We start from the raw sequence: 12931 nt of genomic DNA on the forward strand, positions 1-12931 counted from the left end.
TCATAGACTGTTTCCTGTGTATTTCGTTTAAACAGCCAGGGATAGCTGAATATTCCAGGCCCAATTTCCATTTCCCTTTTTCATAAAGAACTTTGGAAAAATTAATTCTGAACATTTCATTTAATAAAGTTTTTTTTAAAAAAAAGAACATAGTTGTCACAGGAGGTCCTAATAGTGTAACGTCAACTACTAACACTGAATACCCAAAACACAAGAGCGAGCTCCTGACAACTCAGCAAGTTTTTTCTGGTGAGTGAAGATAAAAATTTGCATTTTTATAGCATCTTTTTGGATGTCCCAGAGCACTCCACATTCAATGAGATTATCAAGGGATATGGAGCAAAGGTGGATAAATGGAGTTGTACAGGTCAGTCATGATTTAATTGAATGGCTAAACAGGTACGAAGGGCTGAATAGCCGACTCCTATTCGTATGTTCCAAGTGTAGATGATGTTTTACTCTGTATCAGTCTGTGCTATACTTGATCTGGGAATGCATGATTAGGGAAAATAGAAAAAAAATTATATCTTGTATCTAACTTGCATCCAAGTTTGACGCTGGCACTGGGTGCCTACGTGGGAAAGTATTCCATTCCCCAGCACAAACACTCCTCACTCTGATGAGCACAAGCAATCAAACTTTAAAAAAAGTTTAAAAAATGTATCAGAAGTACTAAAATATGTGCAAGAGATCCAATTGACACTGCCTCACTGCAGCAGTGCTCAATAGACGGGACTTCAACTGTCTGGTGACCTGACAGATTTGAGATGTAATTTTCTGTCATACCATTGACCAATATTCTAGAACATTTTTCACACGAGATTCAAAATAAAATTTATTCACAAGAAGTCAAATGTAAGACCCAATGAGAAAGTACTGTACACGTCTTTTGCCTGCTAAAGTTGACAGTTCTTTTCAAATAACTATTTGACAGTGATGTAGTCCTTTTTTAAAGAAAATAATCTTTAAGACAAGAAGAAATGAAAGCCCACGTTGATCCACTCTGCATCCTTGCTGTGTTGAAATCCAGATTCACCATGCCATCTCCTACTGCTATTCATTCTCTTCCAGGATTTGAAAACTGTGGAACTCCTCATCTTCCTTGCCTCCTATAATCTACAAGCTTTTATAACTTACAAGCTTGGCGTTATCTAGCCACTATTTCTTGTTTTTTCTTCTACCCTTTTCAACCTTGGCGGTGTCCTGCACTGTGGGCTTTGCCCCTTCACTTAGGTTTCTCAATAATATAAAAAGAATTGCACATTATCTAGAAGATTCAATAGATCTACACTGGGACGGTAATGGAAGACAACATTTTGCTACTGCTTCATGATGGTAGAAAAGCATAGAAAGCAGTCGTGTCTGTATATTCTCCCTGTAGCACTGGAGTGTTGCCTTATTAATCAAAGATAAAATTGATCCTTTGGCTTGTAACTAAAACCAGTCACAATTTATAGTTTTATTGTGCCCCAGATTATGGTGGTGGCTTTTAAGATCCAGGCAATTGTTGTCATGACTATTGATTCATGATGGTTGAAGTCATTCTGGAGCTGGAGGCTGCCATCGCATTGCCATTTCAACCAAGAAATTGTTCTTAACAGTCTGTCTACAGCTGGTAACTTTCCATCAGATGGGTTGCCAGCTTTTGTCAATGGACTGAATATGCTCCTTGGCTTTCATCCTTAAGGAGGCAATGCTGGAACTTCTCTGGTCTACATCTTCCAAAGGATATTTGTCCACAAATGTTGTTGCACATTGGTAGGGTGGAGGTCCCATGGACTGCATTGTCTGGGCCATTGGTGGTGGAGAATTTAAGAATGTATGACCCGAGTAACTGGTCTGTAAGCCTTGAGGTGCCCCCATGAAACCGGGTATACTGTGGATTGAGGTTGCACTAGAGATGGGAGATGTCAGCCAAGGGTCCAGTGGGAGGGAATTGCTCATGGGTCCAACACTGGAGGGCATTGGTGGTCTATTGAAGGACAGCATGGGAGAATCATGCAATTTCATTGTGCTAGCCTCTATCTTCTCTTGTCTCCTCCACTTTGCCCTCCTATTTTGAAACCATACCTGTGATTTTTAAAAGAAAAACATTTTGAAGGGATGATTTATGCAGAATACATAATGCACATATTAGCTTAAACTCCCCTCCATGCACAACATCCCAACCCAATTTTCTGCTCTCCTCCCCTGAAAGTTCTAATTCATGTTGGGGTACAGTTACATGGCTCTGGCTGCCCTCATAGGACTGCACCCAATGGCCAGTTTTCATAATGGGGGCATAACAACTGGTCTCCAGCTGATACCCACACATTTCCTTTAGAAGCCAGTAGACAGTGCTTTGAGTGAAAACATTGGCTGCTTTTCCGAATTCAGTTAATGGAAAGACACTGAAGGACATGCATGAACAAAGAGACTGAGGGGTTCAAATATATAACTCACTGAAAGGGCGAGTGCAGCTAAACAAAGCCACAAAGAGGTCAACAGAACTTTGGACTTTATAAATAAGGGCACAGGATAACAATGTAAAGAAGTAATAACAAATTTGTACATAATATTGGTTAGGTCACACTTAGAATACTATGTGCATTTTTAAGTGCCCCCTTTTTGAAAAGGCATTAAAAACATAAAGAGTGTAGAGTATAGACTGACAAGGTTGCTGTCAGGAATGGGAAACTATAGTTTTGAGAAAAGACTTGAGGTACTGGGAGTCTTTAAAATTATGAAGAGTTTTTGATATAGTTGGGGACTCAATGATGAGAAGTCAGCAATTTAAAATTGCCACTAAGAAAATTAGGAGAGTGGTTAGGTGAAATTTCTTTCCATACAGGGGTGGAGCATGAAATACTTTGCCACAGGACGTGGTTGAAACAGAGATCATTGCATCTTTTATGAGAAAATTGGACAGAGTGGGATACAAGGCTATGTGGAGAATATTGGCAGTGAGATTAGTTCTGGATTGCTTTAGCAAAGGTGTTGGGACACACACAATGGGCAGAGTGGCCTCTCTTTGTGATGTAAACTTCAATAGTTCTATCCTTAGCCCTGGAGTGCTGAGGCCAATTGTAGCTCTCTACATAGTGTCCTGGAATTGATTAGCAGGACAGAACTCAAACCTAGCAGCCTCATATCAGTTAATTTATCTGCACGCCATGGGCTGCCTCACTCACTGTGCCACTGGGGAAAAATCTACTGTAGTGCAAGGCAAACTGACCAATATGGATTTAATTACCAGGAGAGCACAATTCAATAGAATGAATATTTTATTGTTTTAGCTCCACCCAACATATAGCCTCACACATGACATGTTCCCTGTGACATGACAGGGATTTGTGTAAGTGAGTTTCATTCCAATTTCAAATAAGATAAGCAAAAATTGATTGTGCCATTTGAAAATAGGGGTGGGTTAAAGTGACAGGGTTGGGGTACATCATTGGGACTATTGTCTTGGCCATAGCGTGAATGCCTGATGTTGACAACGGCTACCTAAAACAGGAAGGTTGTCCATTCCTAACCATGATGAACAGAAACATTTATCTTTGCCAAAGATAACTGAACAATTAACAGAGAAAAATTCCTCCTCTCATCTGCCCCTGGCTTAGGCCATAGCATCAATAGGCAGGAGAGCAACCAGATCAGGCTCCAAACAGAGACAAAAGCACCAGAGCTGATATATTCAGGCAATTTAAGTGCAGTTAAAGCAGGATGTATATTTGTTGAAGATAAACATAGGAAACTAGTAAAAAAATGTAATTAGAATATCTAGGGGGAGTCAGAAAAATAATCCACTCCTGATCAAAGAAGTCCATTCACTTATTCTTCAGGTACTCATGAGTTAAATGTTCTAGGGGACTAATTCCCCCTCGCCCTTCTCCTGAAGATGAACACATCTACTGGGGTCCAGTTCAATGATTATCGGTCACCCTCCAGTTTGTTGCTGAAGTGCTTGTTGTTCAAGTGTGAGCCCAAACAATGCAGTGGGTCCCAACATCTATGACCCAATCCGTGGTGTATGCGTAGTGAGCAGGCTGAATGATTCATCACTGACCCCAGTTCCTGGGACAGCCTTGCATAAACTGTTTTTGGCGGTCTCCAGACAAAATTCCTGCTTGCATTTTGCAGCATGCGGCTGTAGCATGGGAAATGGCTGCCAAGACAAGATGCATACCTGCAGCTGCTAAAACGAACAGGCAATCTGAGAGATTAACAAAAAGTCTCCGAATTCCATTGGTAAAATCTACTGATTGGTTAACCTGCCAAACAATTTTTCTTACATCCATTTATCAGCCAGACTTGGCCCTTCATTTTTTTCCCTATCATTTCATCTCCCATAGCAACACTAGATATCTGTTAAATGCTGCCATAATTAGTGTCCAGTGTTCAAACCAGAATTTCCATTTTATTAGCTCCTTTCCCAATATCCCAAAGCCAATTAAGTACTTTTGGAGTGTAGTCAGTGTTGTAACGTAGGGAAACGCATCAGCCAATGTGCACACAGCTAGATCCCACTAACAGCAATGGGATAGGGGACGATATAATCTGTTTTAGCAATAAATGCTATTGAGGACATTAGGGAAAATTATCTTGCTCTTCTTCAAATCATGCCATGGAATCTTTTACATCCACTTTAGAGGACAGATGGGACCTCAGTTCAAAGTCTCAACTGAAAGACGGCACCTACGACAATGCAGTACTGCAGTGTTAGCCTAGATTAGGTGCTCAGGTCCTGGGGTAGTGCTCCAATATTTAACTCATAGATGGACAGGGCTATAAAATATTATATCTATCCATCTAGCATGTCAAAAACAAAATACACAATTCACTACCTATGTTCCTCAATTGATTTTCTTGTCAATGTTTGTCTAACCACTTACGAAAATGAGTTTTAAACACTTCCCTGCATAGCCCATTCATATATTCACTATCCTCTCTGTAAACTGATTAGATATGATCTTTCCATTCACAGAATCACAAAATCGTTACAGTACAGAAAGAGGTCGTTCAGCCCATCGTGTCTGCAATGCCTCTCTGAAACAGCAATTCCCCCAGTTCCATTCCACTGCCTTCTCCCCATAACCCTGCACATTCTTCCTTTTCATATAACCATCCCTGTTTCCTCTGTCTCTCTCTTTTCACTCTCTATGTTTTGCTTCCTATTTTCTCCTTGTGTAATATTTTGGTTCTGTTTTCTCTGTATTTGCTATTCCTGTCCCTCTGTTTTATTTCTTTTGTTCTGTTCTCTTTGTTTTCTCTCACTCTGGCTTCTCTTTCTATTTGTCTGTTTTCTATTTATTTTACTTCTCTCTTATTTTCCTCCTCTCTAGCTCTGTTTTCTTTTTTCTCTGTGTATTTTCGATCTATACAGATGTTTTGTTCGCTCAGTTTCTCTCTCTCTGCTGTATCTCTCTATATTTGGCTTTTTCTGCATTCTCTTACAAAATTTCACCCTCAGTGTTCTCATTTCTGTTTCTATTTCACTGTAATTGCACTCAACTATCCTCCTTCTTTCTACATTTTATCTGCCTATGTATCTGCTCTCCTTGTACACTCTATTATCACTTTATTTTCTCACTGTTTTCTCTCTTCTGTTACTAACCTGTGTCCCCTCTCTTTCTCTCTAATCCTGTACTTTTTCTTTGCTCTCTTTTCTCCATCTATTCCGACCTAGTCTTTCCTTTTCCCCAATATATAATCACTTTTCTGTACTTTCTATCTTCGCCAGTTGGCTCTTTGACCGCTCTATTTACTTGTCCCTATTTCGCTGCTTCAATTCTGCTGCCTGTGTCTTCAGTCTCACCTGCACCCGGACCTCAGGTAGGTTGACCTTCATGGCTAACTCCTCTCTGCTGTACACATCGGGGTAGTGGGATTTCTCGAAGGCTCTCTCCAGTTCATGGAGCTGGTAGGTGGTGAAGGTGGTGCGGTTTCTCCTGTGCTTCTTCTTGGGCGGCTCCTCGTCCATTTTCTGATCGGCTTTGTCCTCACTCTCTGTACTGCTGGTGAGCTCACTCAGATCCTCTCCACATTTGTTCAACACCACCCCAGAATCTGAAGAGAGAAAACAAAACATTAAAACGACAGAAAACATCTCCCCAAGTTTAGAGATGAAACGGCAAGAAACTGTCATTTCACTGAGTGAGACTAACTAACAAATTCTCTCTCAGTTCTGCAGCCAAGTTACAAATAGTAAATAATTATGGTATTAAAATCTTTAACATGAAGCGGCTGCTTCCATTTTCTGCATATTTATCAGCAGTTTAATGAGAATCACAGGAGTATACAGCAACAGGAGGAGACTATTCACAACTTTTCTCGCATCTCACTGTTCAGTATCTGGTTTGTTCGATTTTAAATTCGCCGTTTTGTCGATTTGCCGGGAATATAATAACTGCAATTAACATTTTGTATTTTTATATCCAATTGGAAGTGTGAGCACCAACTTTCCCGCAAGGGGTTATTCCCTACGCCCCTCGCCTCGCTTCTCATCCCAGTTATTCTGTATCGAATGTTTAGTGATTCGGGTATTTGAGATGGACTTTGTTAAATGGCAGGAGGCGGTTGTTTGTGAGTCATAAAACAGGAGACCCTCAAGACAGACCAAGCGGACCCTGATCTCCCCGATACCCTGTTATCCCCAGGTTTCCCTCCCCTCCTCCCTTTCTGTTTGTGAATCGATTCTTACATTTCTATCTCCCTCTCTTCACATGGAAGGAACTCACTGGCCGTGAAACTAAAAACGCGAACGAAATCATCCGACGGAGCAAAACTTTCACACAAAAAATCCCCGAGACAACATAAATAATAAGAGCAAAATAATTCATAACAAAGCAACAAAAAATTAGTCCAAAATGTTAGTTTGTGGAAGTTACTGGGACATTCAGAACAGGTTCATGCAATTGACTGTATTAGAACAGGAATGCGTTGCAGCAAAACTGACGAACAGAGGAAGGTTTGATAAATGAAGCTGGCGCTCTCTAAATGTATGTGAGGGGAGTTTTGCATCGATTCACCAACTAATATTACATTGTATAATATGTCCTGTATAAATCTGGACTCAGACTCCGGGTATAAGGTTCAGTTAGATCTCTTCATACTTGCTTCCAAATGTGATCACTGAGTTTTTTAAAAATCCGATTAACAGTGCGCGCCTCAAAAAGTGTAAAACAAGGTTTATACAGAGCAGGGAAATTAGAAGCGGTTTAGTAATCGAGCTCGGGTCTGATATTGAATAGGTTGGATTCTGGAGGTTGAAGCTGTGCTTATTTCTGTATTTCTAGATTAAGCTGAGTAGTTTGGAATGAATGAATCCGAATTCCGATCTATGAGAACCGTTACAACACTCTCCAGAAGGTCTTCGCTATTTCCAAAGTGGAAAGTCTGATTGTACATCCCAAATGAAATTCGCTCTTATCCCCAGGACAGGTGTTTATGCAGCAAGTTACCCAGCGGGACTGTGTCTATGGAAAAGGAGCTCTTCATCTCGATTTATTTTAGATTTGAGAAGCGATGTTTAAGATCCTTGTGATCCCATTTAATAAATGGTCAGTCTTAATGCGGGGAGATTATTGCTTTTCAAAGTTCCGCCAGGTTTTACAGAGCAGGGTGACGAACTGTCAGGAATCTGATAAACTTCTCTTAGGTCAATCTCTGAAATAGGGGAGCACTCCCCCCCCCCCCCCCCCCCTTAGGAGTTATTCTTTAACCCTGTCAGTTTCAAAGAAATTAAGTCTGGGTGCCCAAGTGACAGAATAATTCAAATTCCATTTTGTGTCTAAAACATTACAACAAAATGTCAGACTTTAGTCACGGGCTTTTAAAAATTGCATTATTATACATAAACTTTAAAGCTATGAATTGACTGGATGAAATTATGCTATAATTAATTTATATTGCATTTTATTTATATTATGCACTATATTATGTTTTCCTAGTCTTTACTTAAAGTTTACAAGAAAAGATGTGATTATAAGGTATCCCAGTCCATGGGGGAAACACCCAATAGTAATATGAAGTGTTGAGTATCACAAGATACATAAAGAGGATGAATAATACAACGACCAAATCATATATAGTAACTTTCAGGAATTGTATCTGTATTTAAACTATGTGTAGTAGTGTACAATGGGGTTACAATGTCCAAGACTGGTATAGATGGTTAATTGTTATTCACACCCCTTTGACATTTGGTTCTGTTTACTATTTTGCCGATTTATATTCCCTTAACGCCCAAGGTGATGCTGTACAACTGGTTATAATGGTAAAACTTGAGGTATTTGTTTCTGCGCCGCTTCCACACAAAAATAAATCAACGACCTAAAGTTTATGGGGAAAGTTTGAAAATGTTTGGTACTGTAATCTTACCGTCAAAAGCGTGAGGCCCCCCGGTCACCTCGCGGAGCCCGAGGGCAGGAATACGGTTGTCGCACACAGTCTGCTGGGGCTGCCCCGTCTCTTGAAGGGATTTGGAAGAGAGGGGTGCGGAGCTGAGCAGGGGTTGATCCTTTGCAAATCCCAGGATCACGTCGATGCTGTGAACTCGCGAACAGGCGCCTGGGCTCTTAACCATTTCGTGGAAGCTGCTGGGGGACAGGGAGGTCTCGTCCACGCCGTTCATTTGAGGCTCGAACGACGCATCCAGGCTTCAAAAACACAAACAGTAACAAAAAAAAAACAAATCTTTGCAAACACCTGGCTTACAATTTCGTCGCAAACAACTTTCCAAGGAAATCCAATGATTGCGAAGGCAGGTGCAGATCTCGACATTCAAAAGCTTTAAAGACTTGCTCAAAAATGATCAAAACGCCAGCGAAATTAGAGAAGAATCACAAAAATAAACAGAAACTCTGAATTTAAAGCTTTGGAAGTTCACAATCCGGCCAGTTGGCAAGTTAAAAACTGAGCTGCCGTTCCTTACTTTTAAATATAAAATATTAGCATTTCGGGAGGGATCTCACCAGCAACCAATAAAGTCTCAAGAATGGGCAGGTTACCTTTGATGAAATAAAAGCACGACCATGAAGAACTCCGCTCCATCAAAGCGCCCCCTGCACTCAGTTTATTTCCTTTTACCTCCAAGTGTCTCCCGATAACATTCCCAATAGCGGTCCCTCAATCTTTTAAGCTATCCAGATGTCTGTATACGAGGGGGAAAGGAATAAATCCCCGGGGATTAGCGTTGCTGATTATTAGGAGAGACATCCTCCTGACAGTGATTGACACGAGTTTTTTTAAATGCAGTAATTGCTGTAAATACCCTATACTTCAAGTTACAATTCAGAGGAAGAGGAGGGGTTCTCTTAATGAACTCTCATCTCTGTAGGAAATATTCACTTTGTAAACTGGTGCCTTGAGTGTGAATCAAATATTTAGACAACACTTTCGTGTTTGGGTTTGAGGGCGGAGAAGCCGTTTTACCCCTCCACCGTCCCAAGTTCGTTTCACAAACACAGAATGATCGAGAAGTAGGACCCCTTCCTAATTACATTACTGTAATACTGTATAATCAGGGGAAAACAAATAAAGAAAATGCATGTTGGAGACAATCTGCGTTTATTTCCTCCTCTTTGTATCTACTTGGATTGTGTTTATGGAAAAGAGGTTTTTTTTCAAGGGTAAAAGGAAAACCGAAGACCCGGTGCTTTAACTCTGATATAAAGGCAGGTCAGTTATTATTTGCAAAAGGAAAAGGCGGCTTAACCTTCACTGGTCCCCTCTTTCAGAACTTATTTCTCCAGAACTCATTTCCACACAATACTGATTTACCCGAAATATTTATCCAATAATTCTGTCACTTTTAGAATAGCTGGTAAAGTGGGGCTTGTATCATTGATGTAGAGTTTATATAAAACTCCACTCGTTTCCACAGTATACAAGACAGCTGCTGACCAGTTCAAAAAGTAACAGATCCAAAAATATCGCAGGTATTCGTGGCTTTGTAAGTTTCTAGATTTGATTTCATATTTTTGGACTGGTGAAAAATATTAACTTTCATCCTCAGCAACTGCGGATATTTGGCAAGGTATTTGAACTTACTCCGATATGAACTTTTATTACCTTCAGTTTCAGGTAAGATTGAATATGGGTGTGAAGGATTTCTCTTGTACAGAAACGCCTTTGAGAATCTCCGATGAAGGGACAACAGAGAACAACAGCGAGCTCGAAAACAGGGAAATAAATCAGGCAACAGCAAAATACTGCGGATGCTGGAAATCTGAAATAAAGAAGTCAGGCCATAGTGTGATGGAGAGTGTGTTTAAAAACATGTCACTGGTGGGAAGCAAGCAGGGCTGAGTGAGGCAGGGAATGGGAAAGAGAACAAGAAATGGTCATGTAATATACAACTTCCACGAAATGTTAATTTAATTCGACAACTCGAGAGAGAATTGTTAAAAAAACAAAGAAATCTGTATCCAAAATTATTATATTTTTATATAATTTAACAAGGAAAATCAGACAAGTTAATTCTGCGATTAATCAAAAGCTCCTGCAGTAGAAAAACTGAAAAAAGAGACTGGAGCCTCTGCCCCCTCCCCACTAACACACCGGGTAAAATAACCCCCCTCCCCACTAACAAACCGGGGGAAATACCCCCACCGCACTAACACACCGGGTAAAATACCCCCCTCCCCACTAACATACCGGGTAAAATAGCCCAAACCCGACTAACACACTGGGTAAAATACCCCCAACCCCACTAACACACCGGGTAAAATACCCCCAACCCCACTAACACACCGGGTAAAATACCACCCCCCCCCCCCACTAACATACCGGGTAAAATAGCCCCAACCCGACTAACACACTGGGTAAAATACCCCCAACCCCACTAACACACCGGGTAAAATACCCCCCTCCCCACTAACATACCGGGTAAAATAGCCCCAACCCGACTAACACACTGGGTAAAATACCCCCAACCCCACTAACACACCGGGTAAAATACCCCCCCCCCCACTCTAACACAATGGGTAAAATACCCACCCCCACCCCACTAACACACCGGGGAAAATACCCCCACCCCACTAACACACCGGGTAAAATAGCCCCAACCCCACTAACACACCGGGTAAAATACCCCCAACCCCACTCTAACACAATGGGTAAAATACCCACCCCCACCACGCTAACACAACGGGGAAAATAGGCACCATCCCCCACATTAACATACCGAATAAAATAGCCCCTACACACTGAGTAAAATACTCCCCTCCCCAACACTAACAAACTGAGTAAAATACCCCCCCTCCCCTACAATAACACACTGAGTAAAATACCCCCCCCTCCCCAACAATAACAAACTGAGTAAAATACCCCCCTCCCCTACACTAACACACTGAGTAAAATACGCCCCCTCCCCTACACTAACACACTGAGTAAAATACTCCCCTCCCCTACACTAACAAACTGAGTAAAATACCCCCCCTCCCCTACAATAACACACTGAGTAAAATACTCCCCTCCCCTACACTAACACACTGAGTAAAATACCCCCCCTCCCCTACAATAACAAACTGAGTAAAATACCCCCCCTCCCCTACACGAACAAACTGAGTAAAATACCCCCCTCCCCTACAATAACACACTGAGTAAAATACTCCCCTCCACTACACTAACAAACTGAGTAAAATACCCCCCCTCCCCTACAATAAGAAACTGAGTAAAATACCCCCCCCTCCCCTACACTAACAAACTGAGTAAAATACCCCCCCTCCCCTACAATAACACACTGAGTAAAATACTCCCCTCCACTACACTAACAAACTGAGTAAAATACCCCCCCCCTCCCCTACAATAACACACTGAGTAAAATACTCCCCTCCCCTACACTAACACACTGAGTAAAATACCCCCCCTCCCCTACAATAACACACTGAGTAAAATACTCCCCTCCCCTACACTAACAAACTGAGTAAAATACCCCCCCTCCCCTACACAAACACACTGAGTAAAATACCCCCCCTCCCCTACAGTAACACACTGAGTAAAATACCCCCCCTCCCCTACACTAACAAACTGAGTAAAATACCCTCCCTCTCCTACACTAACAAACTGAGTAAAATACTCCCCTCCACTACACGAACAAACTGAGTAAAATACCCCCTCTCCCCTACACTAACAAACTGAGTAAAACAGCCCCCCTCCCCGACACTAACACACTGAGTAAAATACTCCCCTCCCCTACACTAACAAACTGAGTAAAATACCCCCCCTCCCCTACAATAAGAAACTGAGTAAAATACCCCCCCTCCCCGACACTAACACACTGAGTAAAATACTCCCCTCCCCTACACTAACACACTGAGTAAAATACTCCCCTCCCCTACACTAAGGAACTGAGTAAAATACCCCCCCTCCCCTACACTAACAAACTGAGTAAAATACCCCCCTCCCCTACAATAACAAACTGAGTAAAATACCCCCCTCCCCCACACTAACAAACTGAGTAAAATACCCCCCTCCCCTACAATAACAAACGGAGTAAAATACCCCCCTCCCCCACACTAACAAACTGAGTAAAATACCCCCCTCCCCCACACTAACAAACTGAGTAAAATACTCCCCTCCCCTACACTAACAAACTGAGTAAAATACCCCCTCCCCTACAATAACACACTGAGTAAAATACCCCCCACCCCTACACAACAAACTGAGTAAAATACCCCCCCTCCCCTACGCTAACACACTGAGTAAAATACTCCCCTCCCCTACGCTAACAAACTGAGTAAAATAACCCCCCCTCCCCTACGCTAACAAACTGAGTAAAATACCCCCCCTCCCCTACGCTAACAAACTGAGTAAAATACCCCCCTTCCCCTACAGTAACAAACTGAGTAAAATACCCTCCCTCTCCTACACTAACAAACTGAGTAAAATACTCCCCTCCACTACACGAACAAACTGAGTAAAATACCCCCTCTCCCCTACACTAACA

The 12931-nt window shown here is 41.7% G+C and overlaps 1 protein-coding gene across 1 annotated transcript in view; it reads right to left on the reverse strand.

The window, feature by feature from the left end:
* Nucleotides 1–1626: 1626 nt before the first annotated feature.
* Nucleotides 1627–12931, reverse strand: part of rx1 (retinal homeobox gene 1) — a 126614-nt gene continuing 115309 nt past the window's right edge. Inside the window, exons 5-9 of the mRNA XM_068015901.1 lie at nt 10033–10155; nt 8698–8783; nt 8362–8639; nt 5798–6048; nt 1627–2070 (exon numbers count right to left, since the gene is read on the reverse strand). Of these exons, the coding sequence (XP_067872002.1) occupies nt 1627–2070; nt 5798–6048; nt 8362–8639; nt 8698–8783; nt 10033–10155 (1182 nt within the window). The remainder of the gene's footprint in view (nt 2071–5797; nt 6049–8361; nt 8640–8697; nt 8784–10032; nt 10156–12931) is intronic.

Source organism: Heterodontus francisci, chromosome 36, assembly GCF_036365525.1.
Source record: "Heterodontus francisci isolate sHetFra1 chromosome 36, sHetFra1.hap1, whole genome shotgun sequence".
Taxonomy (NCBI): Eukaryota; Metazoa; Chordata; class Chondrichthyes; order Heterodontiformes; family Heterodontidae; genus Heterodontus; species Heterodontus francisci.